Raw genomic sequence first — 20,506 nt, 5'->3', positions numbered from 1 at the left:
GTGTGTGTGTGTGTGTGTGTGTGTGTGTGTGTGTGTGTGTGTGTGTGTGTGAAATGAACACTTGATTCCTTCAATTTTCCTAGCAAAATGCCACAAAGTTTTCTGCATGTTTGTTACTAAAATGATCTTTTCACATACCTCCACATACTTGTCAAAATGCTAGCAAGTCCCATTTTCCTTAAATTCATTTACTAACAAAGCAACTGAAATAAAGGCAGTGCATTCCAGAGAATAGTCTTCTCATCAGTTGAATCTTACGCTCTCTTTTACATCCTCAGTGACTGTCATGCTCCAGTAGTGATGTAATGCATGGATTTCAGATTCCTGTTTCATTTAGGAAGGAAGCCACTTAAATAGCACATAGCTAGCGTTACCTAGGATGGAATATAGCTCTTGCAGATCAATAAATGACTTTTCTCCTATTTAAGTGTGCCTGTGGTAGATGTAGCCAGACCCTGGAAAACAGCCAGATAATGGCTTAGCCTTTTTTTTTTTTTTTGGGGGGGGTCTTTTTTATGGCCATATGTACTACACTGTATGTGGATTTGAGGCAGCCCTTTAAGCCCTAGACATGGCAGACCCCTTGCTACGGAGTTTTAAATTTTTTATGGAAATGTTCATGAATCCAAATGACACAGCTAATTTGCTTTACTGATACTAATATTTGACTGTTTCACAGTTGTCTAGGGATGTTAAAACACACTGCCAGGTTCCACTCCAAGGATTTTTTTTTCTCTCTCTCTCTTTTTCCTTTCTTCTTCTTCTTTCTTCTTTCTCCTTCTTCCTTCTTCCTTCTTGTTTTTTAAGACAGAGTTTCTCTGTGTAACTTCGGCTGTCCTGGAACTCTCTGTACACCAGGCTGGCCCTGAACTCAGATCCACCTACCTCTGCCTTCCCAGTGCTGGGATTAAAGGTGTATGCCATCCCACCCTGCAACTCCCAGGGCGTCTGATTCACTTGGTCTAACTTTGCATATCCAACATGTTGTTGAGCCACACTTGAGGACCATTAGTCTTAACACCGGTCTGAAGGTACATAAAGAAAGCCATGATTGGAATACTGAATTGTTCTTAGAGGTGTATTTATATTTCCTCATTTAACAGTGTCCCAGAATGAATAGAAAAAGAAGTGTTCAATAGGTTATTTTTAACCTTGTGGAAAGTTTAAAGCATGAATATGTATATTGAAAACTACACTCCATTTGCTTTTTAAATAATTATCTCATTTACTTGGATTGTCATTGATATTTACTTGAAGCAACTTTGAGAGGGAAAACATTACAATCAAATGTCAACATTTGTGTTTATGGCTTGATGACAGTGTGATCATTAAATTACCATCCTGTGCCTGGGAACACACAGCTGAAAGAAATGAAAATACACTTTTTCTTTAAGTAAATGAAGATGCCAAATCTGAACTGTCTATAAAGAATGAAGAATAAAAATACCCTTCTTATGGCTAGACTGCAGGGCCTGAATGATGAGAGACTTGTAGAGCCTTTCATTGTGGTATTAGACTATTTCTAACATTTATTTGACTGTTCCAAAGACATAAATTGAATATGTGCCATTAGCCTTGGAACAAATAGGGGAAAGATATTACTAAAATAATGAACTTGGGCTTGACTTTAGCTTTGACTCTGGTCCTTCAGTTATATAAGGCTTTAGTGATACTTATCACATAGAATTAAGTTGAACATTTCATGAGAAGACATAAAATAGGCTGTCCAGCATTTGGCATATTAGATGTTTCAAAGTGTTAGTAGCTCCTCTGTCCTCAATGTGGTGCTTCATGTACCAAGTGATAAAGCAGCACAAAACACCGAGCGATTAAATCAGCTTAACTCGACTTCTCAGGAATGGAAGTGGAACCAGATCTTAAAAGACAAATAAGGCTGAGAATGGCAGCATATATCTGTAATTCCATCAGTCAGGAAGCTGGGGCAGCAGGATTGTAAGTTCAAAGCCAGCCTGGACCTCCACTCCCTCCCTCCCTCCCTCCCTCCCTCCCTCCCTCCCTCCCCTTCTCTCTCTCTCTCTCTCTCTTTCTCTCTCCCTCCCTCCTCCTTCCCTCTCTTTCTCTTTTTCTCTCTCTCTTCCTCCCTCACCCCCCCTTTCTCTCACATCACATACATAGACAAATTTTTGTCATTAATCAACATCACAGGCAAAAGGAGAAAGAAAGCAAATAAAAACAGGATATGTAGCTAGAAAGGATAATGAGTAATGAATGCTAACATGTTGAACTCATAGAAGGGAAGAGTAGCTCACCAGAAGTTAGGGCAGTGGAGAAGGGCAACATTATCAGAAACTGGGCAGTAGGGAAGGGGGATGTTAGTCAGGGGTGCAGGCTTTCCATTAGGATGGGTTTTGATGATCCATTGTGCTGCATGATGACAATACTTACTACAGTGTGTGTTTCCAAATTTCTAAAAGAATGTTTTAAGCCTCATCAGAAAAAAGTTTATCAAATGATAGATATATTAATTAATGTTCTTTAATCTATGTTGTATACATGTATATGTATGTGTGTGTGTGTATATATATATATATATATATATATATATATATATATATATATATCACATTGCACTCTATAAATTATTGTCAAATATAGGAAAAAACCAATTCTGGTTTCAGTGGTTCTTCACACACAGTCTGTATAAGGTCAAATAGAGACTGTCTTCACTTTGTACTGCAATTTGGGTTGTGAATCTATCCCAAAAGGCCCTTGTGTTAAATCTAAGTGGCCAGCCCATGGGTGTCCTAGGAGGGATGAAACCTTTGAGTGGAGCCCTTTGAAGGGAGTTCCTGAGGCACATGGCTTTAAAGAGAATATTGGGGCTCCAGTCTCAGTTTCTCTGTTTCTCATCCTCCCTTCCTCTCTCCTGTCTCCCCTGACCCCTTCCTGACCCTCTTCTGTCATGAGTAGCTCCCTCTACGTACACCCACCATGGCACTGCCTTGGCACAAGCTGAAAAAACAGTAGTGGCAAGCTATTGTAAACTGAAACTGTAAGCCATGGTAAATCTTTCGTCCTTGTGAGTTGATTGTCTTAGATTAGTTTATCACATGGTGAAAAACTAACCAACATAGATGCTAAGATATTTTCTTTTCACTATGTTGACCTTTGCACTGACAGTGCAGAACACATGTGGGTAAAACTAATTGGATTGAAGCCCAAACAAAGCCATGACACCAAATTGTGCTAGGAATTTTAAAGGAAAAAAAAATCAATTTTACTTAAGATTAAGGAGCAAATTGTATTAAATTTCAACCCTTGGTCACTTGTCTTTTGTGCACATATCTGCTGAATACCAGCAGAAATGGGTTGCGCTGGACAGTGTCGGTTAGAAACTGTAGCACCTTCTTTTACTGGCCATGGAAAGGCCAACTGGCAGCCATTTCCAAGGAGACAAACTGTGTTTGTGATAAAATTCGAGCTTTCGGCCAGTCACAGTGGTGCACACCTGTAATCCCTGTACTTGGGGAGGCAGAGGCAGGCAGATCTCTGTGAGTTTGAGACCATCCTGGTCTACAAAGTGAGTCCAGGACAGCCAGGGCTACACAGAGAAACCCTGTATCAAAAAACAACAAAACTAAAAAACAAAATAACAACAACAACAACAACAAAAAACTTAAGCAGCACTGACCTTGACAGCTTCTTAATCCTTAAAACACTTGCTAGAAGAGATTGGTGGTGGCACTAACAAGGGGTCAGTCATTTGTTTGTTTGTTTATATTGTATAATGGAATACATCCACAATTGAAGTATATTTCCAAACCACTGCCCTTGTAACCATTATAAAATTATGCAATGGATTTTAATATAACTGAGAACAGAAAGTTTTTTGATAGGCCCCACACTGCAACTAACATTTAAGAAATACCATTTGGCACCCTAACACAGAGCCAGCAAATAAATGGCTGAAGTTATCTCAAAAGTTATTAATATATACCCACTTCCCACCTGTAAGCTAGATGAGACTGGCTCACTGCATATTCTTTAATTCAGCAGCATATCTCCACAGATTAAATACAGAAGCGAGTTAAAAAATCTGCCTGTCATATTAAGCTGGATACCAGACTCTGGAAAATATTTAAAGTTCTGAATTACCTTATGTTTCAGTTGTCTTGGTTTTCATTTCTGACATAAATGTTACTAGATCTAGCCTACACACACAAGAGCCCTTGTGGGTCTCAGTTTTTAAGAGCTTTCCATTAAATGATAAAACTTTTTCTGTCAGCAGTGCTGGTAGCAATAATGAAATCTTGATTCAGCATTATATCCTTACTAACGTGGCGATTAGTCTGGATTGTGACTAGTTGGGAATTTCTGCACTGTCCGTTTTAGAATGCTGTCTACCTACTCCTTTAAACTTAGAGTTCATTACATAGGGAATAGCACAGTGAGGACATGCAAGCACTGGCATTGACAAAGATCTGAATTCTGACTTTACCACTGACTTGATTTAACTTTTGAGCTAAGGTTTTCTTTAGTATTCAGTGAGAAAAATGACAGCTACCTTACTGAGATGCAGACAAACTAGGTATCAGGAAAGCATCTGGCACAAGAGCTATGTTACAATAAAAGTTGACTTCTCCCAATTACCCTTAAGTAACCAGAATGAAAGAGCATCCCTGCAACCTGTTTTGAGGGAGTCATAAACCTTTTCGGAATGAGGTTTCCTTTGTCAGTGACATCATCCTAGCTGTTAAGTCGTACCCTCTTATTCACAGCCCTCCGGGTACTCAGCCTTTCTTTCCTACCAAGGCCCTTTTAGATATTGCTTCCTTGGAATTGATAGAACAGGATTGCTTTCTATTAAACTATCTTAAAATAGGTCACTTACTTTTGAAAAAACTTTTAACCATATACAAAACTAAATACACACACACACACACACACATATATACACCTATATACACATACATACACACACATACATGCCTCTGAAGGGACTCTAGCCAGGTCATAAACATGGCTCTGGCAGGCCTTGCCCTTCTCCTCCAATTCCCTCTGCCTTGCTAAAAACTGATAGTTTATATTCTGGCTATTCTGAACCTAGACCCCAAGGTCTAGTTCCTTATTTGGCCACTGTTTCCTCCTGTGGCTGACTACCAAGATCCAGCTATCAAAGTATTGAAGTCCAGCAATCAAAAGCCCCCTTTGGCTCACCTAAATAAGTACCCAATTAAAAGTAGATACCTCATTCTAACACATGGTTTCCCTTTTATAAACTGCTATTTATTTGCCTATGGGCCACGTCTTTCTCCTCTCTATTCAGAGGCAGTTCTTTGTCCCTCTTCAGGACAAATACCTCTGATTCCTCTCTCCTTTGGTCCCTTTCTCTTCTCCTCATCCTCTGTCTCCTACCTTTGTTTCTTATTCCATGTTCTTTGTCCCTTTGGGACAAATAAAATCTCTTTTATGCTGAGAACTCGGTCTTGGGAATCCTGAGCTGATACGGTTCTCTGCAGCCACAAAGCCACATTTTCCATTTTCTAGGTATACAGTTTATAATCCCAGCATTCAGAAAGGCTGAGTCGGGAGGATGTTAGAATCATAAGACCCAGGTTAGCCTGGGCTATATAGGGAGCCTTTAAAAAAATTAACTTAGGGATTGGGTAGTGGCTCAATGGTTTGGAGCACTGGCAGTTCTTTTAAAGGACCCAGAATCCATTCCCAACATCTAACATGGCAGCTCACAGCCATCTATAACTCCAGTCCCAGGGGTTCTAACTCCCTCTTCTGGCCCTCATGGACACCAGGGCATATATGCAGTAGACAGACATATAGGCAAAGTATCCACATGCAAAAATTTTAATAATCTCTTTTCTTTTATGTGCATTGGTGTTTTGCCTGCACATGTCTGTGTGAGGGTGTCAGATCCCCTGGAACTGGAGTTACAGACAGTTGTGAACTGACATGTGGGTACTGGGAATCGAACCCAGGTCCTCTGGAAGAGCAGCAAGTGTTCTGAACCTCTGAGCCATCTCTCCAGCCCCACATAAAATTTACATATCATGTCTCCTTCATATCAAATCTTTTCTCTACCCAGTATTTTGAAGCAAATTCCAGGTATCACTTCATTTTTATTTATTTATTAAATCTTAGCCATATACCAAAAAGGTTCTTTGTCTTACTGGGTGAACATAATTGGCATCAAATTTTGCCATTCTGATGACTCTTATATCTCCATCCATCACATTTCACCCATGACTTATATGCAGGCCTTCACTTGAAAAGTGTATTTCAAATGAAACATATCCAAGACAGAACTTGCTTATTCCCTACAAATGTGTTCTGTCCCCAGTCTTCCCTTCTTGTAAGTGGCCCACCATCCATCCATTTGATCATACCAGAAAGCTGAATCATCTTTGATTCTTCTCTTGTCCCCTCCTCTCAGGATTCAAAATTTTAAGTCCTTTTGACTAAACTTCCCAAATATACACCACATCTATGCTCTCATTTCTGCATCTACCTGGCCCACCTTACAGCATCTTTCATGTCATATACTGAAGTATTTGTCTAATTGTTCCTGCCCAGTTCTTGTCCATTGTCTCTTTAGAAGTCCCAGTACTTTTTTTTTTAATTTTTTATTAATTACACTTTATTCATTTTGTATCCCCCCATAAGCCCCTCCCTCCTCCTCTCCCGATCCCACCCTCCCTCCCCTTTCTGCATGCATGCCACTCCCCAAGTCCACTGATAGGGGAGGTTCTCCTCTTCTTTCTGATCTTAGTCTATCAGTTCTCATCAAAAGTGGCTGCATTGTCCTCTACTGTGGCCTGGTAAGGCTGCTCCCCCCTCAGGGGGAAGTGATCAACGAGCAGGACAATCAGATTATGTCAGAGGCAGTCCCTCTTCCCATTACTATGTAACCCACTTGGACACTGAACTGCCATGGGCTACACCTGTGCAGGGGTTCCAGGTCATCTCCACGAATAGTCCTTGGTTGGAGTATGATTTTCTGGGAAGTTCCCTGTGTTCAAGTTATCTTGTTCTGTTGCTCTCCTTGTGGAGTTCCCGTCCCCTCCAGCTCTTACTATTTCCCACTTCTTACATAAAATTCCATTCACTCCAATCCCCATCAGTTGGCCATCAGGCTCAGCATCTGCTTTGACAGTCTATACTGCAGAAGCTTTCAGAGGCCCTCTGTGGCAGGTTTCAAGGTTGTTTCCTATTTTCTTCTGGCTTTCAGAAGCCCTCTGTAGCAGGTTCCGAGGTTGTTTCCTATTTTCTTTTTCTTCTGATGTCCATCCTCTTTGCCTTTCAGGATGGGGATTGAACATTTTAGTTAGGGTCCTCTCTTTTGCTTAGTTTGTTTAGATGTACAGATTTTAGTGGGTTTATTCTATATTGTATGTTTATATGAGTGAGTATATACCATGCGTGTCTTTGTGCTTCTGGGACAACTCACTCAGGATGATCCTTTCCAGGTCCCACCATTTACCTGTAAATTTCATGATTTCTTTATTTTTCATTGCTGAGTAATACTCCATTGTATAGATGTACCACAGTTTCTGCATCCATTCTTCAGTTGAGGGGCATCTGGGTTGTTTCCAGCTTCTGGCTATTACAAATAAAGCTGCTACAAACATGGTTGAGCAAATGTCCTTTTTGTGTACTTGCGCCAAAGGATAAATTCCATTGTTTATCCACAGCAATGAGATCTCTGGGTAAGACCTGACTGCCTGCTTGGACTGTCTCCTATTTCTTACCTCCGTGTCCATAATCTTAGAGTTTTAGCTTTCTGTTTTTCAAATTTGGTGATCCTTGGTAGGCCCCTTTATCAGAGAATGACCTGCCCTGTAGGGTTGTTGTATAGCATGACTGAGTTTATGTAAAGGGCTCAGGAGGGACAAAGAGGTATACTCTCTTAGGACGCAGTTGACAGTCTGGAGACTTTTTTTGGTTATTAAGAAGGCAGGAAATACTGGAATGACCCTACTGTATGAGTAGCTCTCCACAGTAGAAAGAATTATCTTGCTCAAAAGTGTTAGTAACGCCACCTCTGAGAAACACAGCTTAGAAAACGCACATGATAAATACTGTATATGCTTTGGCTGCGATTATTAGTTGTTGCTGTTATGAGAATAAGCCTGCCTAGGGTGCCATTGTTAGATGTGTATTTGAGTACTGTGGCTAGCACTCAGTAAATGTGGAGGTGATTACTATTAGGAGGACAATTATTTATAAACATTCGATGCAAGAGCAGCTTCTCTTTGAAGAAATACTTTTGCAATGTAAATAATTACTCTTTGGGCTTGTTTAGGGTTTTTCAAAATAGAACACATCTATAATCATTATTACTTCATATTTCTTTTTTTAATTTATCCATTATTTTTATTAGTTTTTAAATTAACATACAGAGTAATGGATTTACAGTTTGCTCTCGTTGGCCTTTATCTCCAACTCTCCTTCCCCACCCCCATGCTTTCCAGCTGATCCTCTTTTCCACAGTGGTCCCTCTTCTACATTTTTGTCATGTGTCTTCAATTACCCTCTTTTTCCTCTTCCCTTTTAACCTCTTTGCCCTACTCAATGGGCTTCTTTCTTGTTTCATGAACTACACCTCACCTCCTATTTCAATTAAAGCAATTTTCCTTTCAAAGCACTCTTAAAATCACACATTTACTGGGTCTGTACAGTTTGCTCCCCCACCCCTTACCTTACGCTGCTAGACTGGTAGAAAGAACGTGGGCATCAGAGTTGGACAGTGTCTCTTCACATTCCCATACTGCCGTCTCTGTACTCGGGTGATCTCAAGCCATTTGCTTCTTTCAACCTCCGTTGTCTCCACTGTGAAATGAGAGGAATTGCTTCCATGTCTAGATGCTTTGGTGGGGTCAATGTGAAGAGCCTGGCATGTGCCGCACTGAGAAGTCTGCCCCACGGCCCTTAGGTCTTAGTCAGCACTCATTCCCTCATGGCATTTGTTGTGTAGAAACTCCTCTCCCTGCCCTGACTCCTGGAGCAAAGGAACATGAGGGTGAGGGAAGAGGTTTCTAGTTTTTCCAGGCCTGTGGAGTTAGTCTTCTAAGAACTTGTATCTCTCTCTCTCACCTCATTCTTCAAAAGTAAGCCAAGGCTGAAATGGGGATGCTGAGTGATTTCAATAGTCATCAAGAATGGCAACTTTATTTTAGTGTTCTTTTTCAAAACTAATTTATCTGCTGTTAATTTGCACAATGCCATTCTGACTTTATATGTCACAGGATTTTAAAACTGCAACTGTTCTTAGTTTCATGGAGGTAACAGGAATTTACAATGACCTGTTCTTTCTTGCTTTGCTAACATGCAATCTAGTGCCTTGAAAACACTTCAAATAGTTATCATATCTGTTTTTATTTTATTTTTTATGTGGGTCCTGTGCAGTTTCAGAAAACAGGAGTGTATTTCAAGACCTTGCACCTCGCTGCAGTACCCATGTGTACTTAGTTCACACACAGAAACCCCTTGCATTTGACCACACTCTGTTAGACAGTAGCAGGACCTCATTCGGTCTCAGTTAAAGGTTAATGTCAGTTCAGGATAAGAAGTTTGACGTTTTCAAAGGCTATGGAGGCTTAGTGGGAAATTGGACGTACTAGATAGTGATCAACAGATACATTTCCCCACCTGAAAATGCCAGTGCTTGGGCAATGTGGCAAAATCAAGTTGGTGACTCAGAAACCAAGGTAGGATTAAGAAATGTCACCATGGTGGGGGTTCCTAGAAGTCGAGATAGAGAAAAAAATGGAGTTTGACTTTGGGTGGGTTTTCCTTCTCCCTTCCCTTCTAACGGATTGTAAAGGGGTGGGGTCATTATGACTCCCTGAAGGCTGATGCTGATCCCACTCCCTCAAAGGTATTGTCCCTCGCTACCCTAGAAGTAAATAGCTCAGGAGACCAAAGTCAGAACCGTGAAACATTCCTTCTGATGTTCAGATTTTAGAAATAAGAGTCTTTAAAAACAGCATTAATTTACTGGTGGTTTTGAGCACACAGAGATGGATGAAGCCGCTGAAGAGAGCTGGCAGGTAAAATGCAGAATGCAGCTTACCCAAGAGACAGGTGGTCTCTATAGAATTCTGATATCATTAACTGCCCCTTCTGAAGCTGAACAAAGGTGGTTGGATTTGAAACTTAAATTTGAACTAAAATTATGGAAATACTTAGATACAGAAAGGCCTTTACTCTGTTCTAATGGGAAATTTGATTTACCTTTTAAAAGGTACATTCAGGCATTTAACAAAATTCTTACAAAAATCTGTCTTGAACAAATTTTCCAGGAAAAAAAAGATTATTTCATGTTATGCTTTAATGATTAATCCTACCACCTGGGTGAAGCAAGCGAGCTTTCGCATGGAAGATTGTTTCCATAATTTTGAATTATGTATGACTATTGCAGACTGATGAGATTTAACCTGCAAGGAATTTATTAGATAACAGACAGACCTGTATAGCAATGTGTCTGCTGCTTTTGAACACCTCACATTCATTTTCAAAATTAGAAGAATAATCTCTATAAGCAAATATGGCAGGTTGTGTTAGGCCAAACACATCAAATTGCAATTAAAAATCACTCTTTAATGAAAAGTTGATTAAAGATTTTAGGTATGGTCACCCTCAGGATCTTCTGGGGTTTGGTTTCAAGGTGTTCTTGGATACCAAAACAAAATCCTTGGGTGCCTGAGTCTCTCAGTAAAATGATGTAGGGTTCACTCTACATATGACCTCTGGTAGACACTTTTGTTTCTGTCTGGAGACAGAATCTAGCTCTGTAGCCTACATGAACCTTACACTCACTCTGTACCTTAACCTGGCCTTGAACTCTCAGTTCAAGTCCTTCTGTGACAGATTTCTGAGTACTGACCTTAGAGAAATGCCCTTCTCTTTATAGACTTTATTTCTAGATCATTTATCATAACCTAGTCTAGTGTAAATGCTGTGTGACTAGCATTCTGTTTTGTTTGGGAAATAATGGGAAGAAAATAAAGTGTATATGCTCAATATTGATCCAGTCTTTTTCCTGGACATTCTCTAGCTGAGGATGTAGGACCCAAGGATCCCAGGAGCCAGCTGTGCAGTCAATGTATATCACCTTCCTTTATGAAAATAGAATGATTACTAATGGATGACGAAGAGGCTAAGCCAGTTTGATGGAACCTGAAGATTAAGGACTTAGATATCATTTCCATGGTTATTACAAACTTTCCACCTTCTGTTGTAGGACTAGAGACTCTTTAAAAGGAATTTAAATAGCAGAATTATGAAACACTCATGGGCCATTCATTACTTAAACATAGTTTTATTTTACAAAAATGAATGTGAAATTTACTTACCTTGAAAAAATACCTAGTTGGTCATTGTTTTACTATTTCCACACGTGTTAACATGTATTAAGATTCTCAAATTATATTCCTTATGATTTTCATTTTATAGGATTTTTTTCCCACTTGTTTCTTGAATAAGATTGGGAAGTTTTCATCATCTCTGTTATCTCCTTCATGGTGTCATTTGTTCAGAAGATCAAAGTGATAGGAAAACAAATACCAGCTTCTAATTTCCACACAAGTGTTTTCCATCACCTTGAATATCTCCCAGTAAAATATTGGGGAGACATTTTGTCAGGAGATAAAGCCTGTATAAAGGATCGCTTTAGAATTTGAGAAGATTCCCTGATTATTTTGATCATTTATTTTCTTTAAAAGATGATCTAAACTCCTTTTATAATTAACGTGCCCACTCAGAAACTAAGAGGAAGGTTTTCCTTCTTCTCCTGGCTGCTTTGTCTCTTTATAATGTTTATACTTAGGAAGGAGTAGCTCATGCCTCATGCTATCTCAATTCTTTGTTTTTTAGCCTTCGCGTTACTACCTACATTTCAATTCTTAGAACCTCTCTTTTTCTCTCTTTTACTATTTTAATAATACAAAGAGCTGTTCTGTCAAGCATTAAGACATGACATATTATGACACATTTTTTAAGTTCTTACTCCTTTAAAGACTGTCATTGTAAATGCAGATTAAACATTTCAGCATCCATTTGCAAATTCCTAACACTTGCATAGATTGTTGCAGTTGACAGTTATTTTAGCTGATAGTCTAGTATATCAGTACATTCTAACCTGTTATGTAAGTTGTGCTGCCCTGGTCCTCAAAGGGTTAATGAATCCAGCTTCTACCTTCTTGGCTCCCCAAAGGTAATTTGGCACATTGCCAAGACCAAGCCCCTATAGTAAAGGTCAAGGTGCAATGGGTGTTACTGCAGTACAGGATTCCGGTGTCTTAGCATAGCTTGTGCAGCTTGGAACTCTTCAAAACTCAGTGGCCTCTGCTCGGTCAGTTTCAGGGCATGGCTAACAGACTTGAAGAGACCCTGTGAAAATGTCCTTCAATGGGGAATTGTGTGAGTGAATACAGCGGGTGAGTCTTTGATATTTCTTGCTTGTTGTCATCATGTTTCACACTCTTAGAGCAAGGTTCTCTTATGTATGTGGAACAGACCCAGGGATTCCAGAGGCTAACAGCAGCGGCTCCTGCAGTGGTTTTCAGAGTAGCTGATCCCCAACACCAATGTAGAAGAGCAGGCATGGCAAGCACACATATACACCCCAGCACTGGAGCACATCTGGCCTAAACGGTGAGCTCCAAATTCAGTGAGACTCTGTCTCAAAAAAAAAAAAAAAAAATGTGGTGGAGACTAGTAGGAAAGACAGCTGATAGCAACCACTGGCCTCCATAGACATCTATGAGTGCAGACAAGCAAGTGTGTGCGTATGTTCATGTGCACTATATAAATAAATAAACTACCTTTAAAAAAGAAGAAAGGAAAGGGACCAAGAGCAGGTTCAGAGATTAGAGATTCCAAACACCCGATCTGGTGCTGAACCCAGGACCTAGCATATACTAGACTAGCACTTACCCACAATCTCTTCTCAGCCTGTATTAAACTTTTTTTATTCTGAGACAGTCTTGCTCAGTTGCCCAGGCTAGCCTTGTAGTCACAATGAAGCCTAGGCAAGCCTTGGATTGCTTCTGTTTTAGCCTCCAAAATAGCTGAGATTGCCATCCTGTTCCACCAAACCCAGAGGTGGCCAGCAAGTCCCAGGACTTCTCTGCCTTCCCAGTGCTGAGACACAGGTACATTCCACCTGTGTGCAACTTTTTATGAGTTCTGGAGATCAGAATACATGGCCTTTTCTTGCACTGAGTACTTTTTCAACTGAGTTGTCTCTTCAGCCCGCATTTTTTTTTTCCCATAAGTTTCCGTAAGAGATTTTTACTTGTGTGTTATTAGAACATACATCAACTGCAGATTTAAGGGAGAAATCTGAAGGAGTACCTTTTTATCTGTCTTTTCTTATAAAAAGGATGCATGTGTCTGGACAGAAACGAAGGCTAGAAATCTGCTGGCTACATAGCTTCAGAACTACTCTTCCAAGCCAACAGAGCCAGAGCCTTTCTTTACACCAGCAGGGCATAGTGAACTAGAAGTTCCATTATAGGCTCTGGTACTGGGGGTAGGAGACGTGAGAACAGACTTCTCCACTAGCGGTCAGAAAGGGCAGTCTGTGGAAGCATGCTGCCTCTTCTCAGTTGGCTGCCTTAGTCATCAAAGCAAAGGGCCTTCCATGCAAAACCATTTTCTCCTGAGACGGTACATCATAAGGAAAGGCAACACGGGAGCCTGGCTTCCATGCCTCAGTAAAGACAAAGTGAAGTGACACTCCCAAGCCACTCTCAGGATTGGAGGTTACTGAGTAGTTATGCACCTACTTAAGGAGAAAGAAGATCTTCTTTGCTAGGCCAAAGTTAACACAAACTACTTCTAATTTCAAGGCAGCACATATAAAGTGACTAGAAAATACCATTCTTCCTTTGAGAGGAAAAATGTTAAAGCTTCAACATTCTTCTACAAGCAGATTTAGTGATTTCCTAGGACAGTCAGTATAACCAGTGAGCTTGGGTTCAGTGAGAGACCTTGTCTCAAAAAAAAAAGTAAGAAAATTGAGGCCTCTCAGTGACATCTTCTATCCTGAAGACATATACCCACATGTGCCGCCTCCACTCCCCCCAAAAATGTTTCTTATTATTCTTCCTCTTTGCCTATAAAGAAGGCAGGAAGAATATGGTGAGGCTAAGATAGTCTCAAAACACTCCTCAGACTCTGAGACCTCTAAAGATGCCTCATTTTGAGTGTAATTCATTAGCTAGCAACTTGTGATTTGCTGACTCTACCGTTTTTTTTTAATTATTATTTTCATTTTTATGTACATTGGTATTTCACATGCATATGTATCTCTGTGAGGTTGTCAGATCTTAGAGTTACAGACAGTCATGAACTGACATGTGGGTCCTTAGATTTGAACTTGGGTCCTCTGGAAGAGCAGTCAGTGCTCTTAACCACTGAACCATCTCTCCAGCCCCTGACTGAGCTGTTTTATGCTCCAGCAATTAGTGACCATTTGCACCCCTTGTACTTCAAGATCATAGGATTGACATAGTTTAGGTAGGGATAGGGAATGGGGAGACTAGGAAAAGGTAGCTAAAAGTGAATGAGCTGACAGTGGTTGAAAAGATGAGTCTTTAACTCATTCATGACCAGAAGGATGCTTCAGATTTGTTTTCATGAATGACATTAGCTAAAGACCTAACCTTTTTTTTCATGTGACTTCCCTCTTGCACCCATAGATGAAAACTGAACCTTCTCTCTACCTGGCATTAACTTAACCAAAACACTGGCATCCTTATTTGCAGAATATTTTATTCTGAGTTCTTTTTGAATCCCTCAGTAATTATTTTAACATGTAGCAAATACTATGTGTTAAGTAAAGGAAATAAAGTGTGATATTTACTATAGTAGCAGAGTACTATTAAGTAAAATAATATAGTAACTATACGACTAACTTACTAAATTGTTGAGTGTTTTAACCAGTTAAGCACTCATTATCTTCTGTTGTTACCGCTTCTCTCTTTAAAAAAATGTATGTTTACTTTACTGTTCATGTATGAAGGTCTCAAATTCTGTTTAATTGCTCTATCCCTTACCTGTTAACTTGCAATCTCCATTTGAAGTCAAGGGTCAAAATACTTGGTCTGTGCTCAGGCAAGTGCGTGGGAGCTGATGAGCCACTGTTGTGGTTTTAGGCTGTTTGTTCACATCTGTGGGAAACATGTCTTCCATAAATCTCATTTTTAATATTATTTCATTTATTATTTTTTCTAGTTAACTCTGGCTGTTCTCGAACTTGCTATATAGACCAGGCTAGCCTGGAACTTAAAACTTACAAAATCTGCCTCTGCCTCCCAAGTGCTAGGATTAAAGACCACCACACCCTGCCCTATAAATCTAAATCTTTTTATTTTAATTTTCTTCTTCACAATTTATTATATATCCCGATTGAAGCTCCTTCTCTCAACTTCCCCCAGTCCCACCGTCCCTTCCTCTTCCTTCCATCTCCTTCCCCTAGTCTACTGAAAGGAGAAGTTCTCCACTATTGGCATCTATCTGCCCATAGCTTAAGTCTCATCAGGACTGCTTAGATCCTCTTCCTCCATGGCCTGGCAAGGCCATATCATCAGGGGCGAGCGATCAAAGAACAGTCAACTGAGTTTATGATAGAGGCAGCCTCTGCTCCCTCACTCAGAGATCCACATGGAGACTGAGCTGCCAATCAGCCACAACTGAGCAGGGGTTCTAGAGGATGCTTAAATCTCATTCAGAATGGCAAACAGGATAGACACCAGAAGTGTTGGAAGAGAGGAAACAGAATGGGAGCCTACTATAGAGGGTCCTCTGAAAGGCTCCACCCAACAAGGGATTGAAGTCTATGCTGAGACTCATAGCCAAACTTTGGGCAGAGAGCAGGGAGTCTTATGGAAGAAGAGAGGGGTGGAGATAGAGGGACATGGAGGGGATAGGAGCCCCACAAGGAGACCAACAAAGCTAAAAGATCTGAACCTAGGGGGTCTTGCAGAGACTGATGCACCAACAGAGGACCATGCATGGAGAGGACCTAGACCCCCTGCTCAGACAAATCTAAATCTTAACAGATCTTTTGCATTCAAATTTGATGAGCTGTCTGATTTGTTTCAGTCGGGTGACCCACGAAGTGGCAGAGGAATTTTCTCCTCAAGATCCAAGAACTCTTGTTGTGAAGCAAGATGGCACATCAGTCACACCAGCATTGCCCCCACCTGACCTGGAAAGGGAAGAAGAAAAGGATGACACTTCGGATCCTATAGACGTGAATCCCTGCAGTGCCACATATAGCAACTTAGGTAAGTACAGAAGTCACAGAGATGCATTTAAGCCTTGCCTTTTCTTTCTTTTTTTTTTTTCCTATTTATTTATTTATTTATTTATTTATTTATTTATTTATTTATTTATTTATTTATTTATGCATGCCTTTTTATGTACTGGCTAAATGTTCTATTCTGGAGGATCAAAAGTTGTACCATTGGAGTTATAAAATATTCAAGCTTTAATCAAGCTTATTTTAAATGCCTGCTGCCATGAACCCTGAACCTTGTGCTAAAGAATGTTCCAGATGGAGGCAACAAGTGAACCAGACGTGGAGATACAGAACAGCTTGGTACCGCAGCCGTTAGAGGTTGTTGCAATGTGGAGCAGTAGAAAAGATGTGTTTCAGGTTAAAATCTTAGACCTTTTGTTATTTGTGATAGAGACTTATCAAAGGGCTTCAAGAAAGACAAATGACAAGACTTAAAATGAGTACATATAGGCTATGGTGTTTGCTACTGGTATTATTACTGCAGAACTACATGAGAGGATAATAATGGAGCCCTCAGTCAAGACAGGAACAGTGGACAAACTGGAGGAGTATTTTAGGGCAAGGTTTAATAATGTGAAGAGCAGGATTTCTTGCTTTTATCAAGCACACTAGAAGTACGAGTCCTATCATTGGATGTATGTAGGCAGAGGCTTCCAGGCTGTGTCACAGACCTGCTGTAATGGAGAATGTGTAGGGAGAGCTAAGCAGAATTGCTTCAGAGGTGTCTACTTCCCCAGCTCTCCACTTTCTTCACTGTGTTTCTGGGATTCCCAGTGACTTCTTAATTTCCCTCACTGAGTATCAGGCAGTTTCTTTCCTTCTGAAAAGGAAATCCTGGAGCAGAATAAGGGGTTTTGGTGCTCATTCTGGGGAAGAAGATATGAGTAACAAGGACTGCCAGCAAAATAGTGTGCCAGCAAAACTCTAATGAACCACTGACCACTGGTTAGAAACCACTGGACTTTGTCTCTGACGGACCTAGTTTCTCATCTCCCTTCTTTGTCTTTTTCCTCCACTGTGTTATTTTAAAGAAAAACAGTATCAGAATCAGCTAGTATATTTGAAAATTGAAAATAATAGGTTTCTTTATTAATAAGTCCAAAAGATTGAGCCATGCCATAGGAGAAATGCTCTAATATCTCCTGTTAGGAGACTCAGTCAGAACGACCCTCAAGTACAATCTACAAGAAAAGACTTCTAGCTTCAGTTCCAGTAAACTTTATAGCTGAATGGTTTATTGGACATTTCTTTTATATTTCTAGAAGTACATTGTAAGATGAAGTTTTTACTTCATGCCCTAAGATAGCATACCAGGGAATTATATGTACTAGATGTTTTTGTGATGCCAAAATTTCTTTCATGACAGCCTCAGTAACATATATCACAATTATTAGGAATTAATACTGTATGACATCTGTTCCTAAAATTTTCTATTAGCAGTTGGGTATGGCAGTTTACACCTGTAATCTCACCACTTGGGGGCCTAAGCTAGGAGAAGTGTGACCCTGAGACTAACGTGGGCTTCATAATAAGACTATGTCTCAAAAAAAAAAAAAGTGAGGCGTGGTGATGACACATGTCGTAATTTAGAACTTGGTAAGTGGAGGCGGAAAGATCAGGAGTTTAATTTCACTCTCAGCCACACAGTAGTGAGTTGGAGGCCAGGCTGGCCTACATGAGACCCTACCTTTAAAAAACAAAACAAAAACAGTTTTGTTTTGTTTTGTTTTGGGTTTTTCTTTTTTTCTTACAAGTTAACTTTAAATTTTAGTTATTTTGTCTTATTTTAGATGAGGAAAACAAGGCAGGGGAGATTGAACCAAGATTAGAACCCAGAGAGTCTTAGACACTCATGACTCTAATGCTCTCAGTCATTAAATTCGTGGAAAGCACTAAAGGGCTGTGACTATTGAATCATCAACTTTCAGATATGTAATTGAAAACTTTTAAAAAGTTATAGTTCCTCAGAGTCCAAAAGCAAAAGATGTCCCGTGAGAGAGATTGCTTTCTGTTGACTTTAGCTCAGTGTAGAGCTCTTGCCTAGCAATCGTGAGACCCTGGGCTCAGTGCCCAGCATCAGAATAAGGAAGGAAAAAAGATGGATTTCTTTTGTTTGTCATAAGTATATGGTTCCTATGTTATCCAGTCTTCTTTGGGGATATTTTTTGTTATTCTTGTTATATAAAAAAAAAAAAAAACAAAAACAAAAAACAAAAAACTTCCAAGTTAAAAAAAAAAAAATTACCAAAATAAACCAGGCCCAAAGTGTAATCATCTCATTGAACTTATTCTGAAACTGCGAAGCTTCATGGTGAATTTTTCACTTTAACTATCAAATATATTTTTATCAACTACCAAAAAGTGAAAAATCCATGACAAAGTTCAAACTAGAAAACTAATTAGCTTCAAGCCTTCTTTAAGTGCTTAAGTAGCTCTGCACTTGACTTTGTATGACTTGATACATGCTTAATTTTTCTACTTTGGAGGAGTAATAAAGAGGTTGATTCCATCAGTTCTAGAATCTGAGGGTTTGGGCTTACTGCATTTTCCCTGGTGAAACAAGTATGTAGGTGGCATTTGGAGCTCTCTTTTGATTCAGCAAATCATCTCCATGCAGTTTTAAACTGCCTCCTTAGATAATTTTTTTATGAGTTAAAGCTCCAGTAACTTTTTTAAGATGGTACTATTAATCTGGACATGGTACCTATAATTCTGGCACTGGAGAGGTAGACAAGCAGTCAGGATTCAAGGAGTTCTTGGAAACCTAGGACCCTGTCTTAAAAACAAATAGGGAGCAGGGAAGATAACTCAGTGAGGAAATCCTGTAAATACTGCACAGGTGTTAAGACCTTGGTTTAAACCCACATAAGAAGCCAATCTGGGCCACATATGCCTATAGGGATAGGGACAGGAAGCTTGCTGGAGGTTGCCCCCTGTTTTGTGAGAGACCCTATCTCTAGGAAATAAAGCAGGTCATTGGAGCAGGACGCCCAATACGATGGAGACGTCATTCTGAATGGTGATCACATGGATCATAGGATGAACTACCCTTTACCATCTTAATCTCACCTGATTTGAATTTTTATGGCATTTCTGCACCCAAAATAATTTCCCAAAGAAGTGATAGAATAGCTTTTTATCAAGCCTTTGACATTTTCCTGTTTCTTATGTCTATCTTTAAATGTCTTGAAGAAGGATCATTGGTTATCTTTTATGTGGGCCTGTCTGACTACTTTATTATCTGGCCAGAAGCAGAAGCATGTAAGAAGTTCCACTCTGTTGAAACCCAGTTCATAACTTTAGGTTTCCTTCACTCACTTTGTAACTATGTACTCTATACATTTCTTTCATAAAAGCTCAATCAAGTCTCCCTTTATTCTACATATTTTTGGCTTGCTCCTCTTTCTGTATCCCTACAGCCTAGCACATTATCTAAAATACCAAGGAGGTGCTAAGAATGTGTTTGAATAAATGAGCTAAAAATGACTGCCGTGTTTGACTTTTGAAGATTCCCAGATGAAAGAAATCTGACTGTTCACAGGAAAGTTCATGTAAGAGATTTTCAAGTCATAGTTTATATGCTCTAAGACTATTGATCTGGCTTTTTTTTTTCTAATATTGAACTTAATGCATAAATTTCCTAATTAAGGAGCTATATGTACCTCTGTCTCCTATGGGTCTCCATAAGAATCTGTCCACTTTTCTCACTTCCATCACTTTGAGCAAATCCTTCAAGCTACAACCTTCAAACACTAAAGCATCCCACCTCCAAGCACACTGTTTGTCAGTGTCAAAGGTGAAGGTGGGCATTCATGGAAGAATGTCGTCTCTGCACTGCTGCTCTTGATGGTGTGATTATGGGGTGTGCTGTTAGAATGCCTGCTCCTAAGAAGTCATTCTGAAAAGAACCTGACAACTCATATATTTATCCATTAAGTAATTATTGAGCAGAAAGCATGCCATTCACTGTAGTGTTAATTAGCTGAACCAAAAATTAAAGTGTTATGCTTAAGGACTGTCACGATGGCTTAGCAGGGAAAGGCACTTGCCACCAAACCAGACAACCTGAGTTAAATCCTTGTAACCCACATGGTGATGGAGAGAACCAGCTCTCCAAAGTTGTCTTCTGAGCCCCAAAGTTGTCTTCTGTACACACACACACACACAATAAATAAATGATAATAAATGCAATAAAATATTTTTAAAAAAGAATTCCAGTTA

The 20,506-nt window shown here is 39.7% G+C and overlaps 1 protein-coding gene across 2 annotated transcripts in view; it reads left to right on the top strand.

The window, feature by feature from the left end:
- Peak1 (pseudopodium enriched atypical kinase 1) overlaps positions 1–20,506 on the top strand; it is a 214,401-nt gene that overhangs the window by 162,880 nt on the left and 31,015 nt on the right. For both annotated transcript variants that reach the window (XM_055621942.1, XM_055621941.1), the window contains exon 5: positions 16,087–16,271. In XM_055621942.1, the coding sequence (XP_055477917.1) occupies positions 16,087–16,271 (185 nt within the window). The remainder of the gene's footprint in view (positions 1–16,086; positions 16,272–20,506) is intronic.

Source organism: Psammomys obesus, unplaced genomic scaffold, assembly GCF_907164565.1.
Source record: "Psammomys obesus unplaced genomic scaffold, mPsaObe1.curated_primary_1811, whole genome shotgun sequence".
Taxonomy (NCBI): domain Eukaryota; kingdom Metazoa; phylum Chordata; class Mammalia; order Rodentia; family Muridae; genus Psammomys; species Psammomys obesus.
The sequence above is the reverse complement of the archived record's forward strand: the minus strand, read 5'-3'. Positions and strand labels throughout refer to the sequence as shown.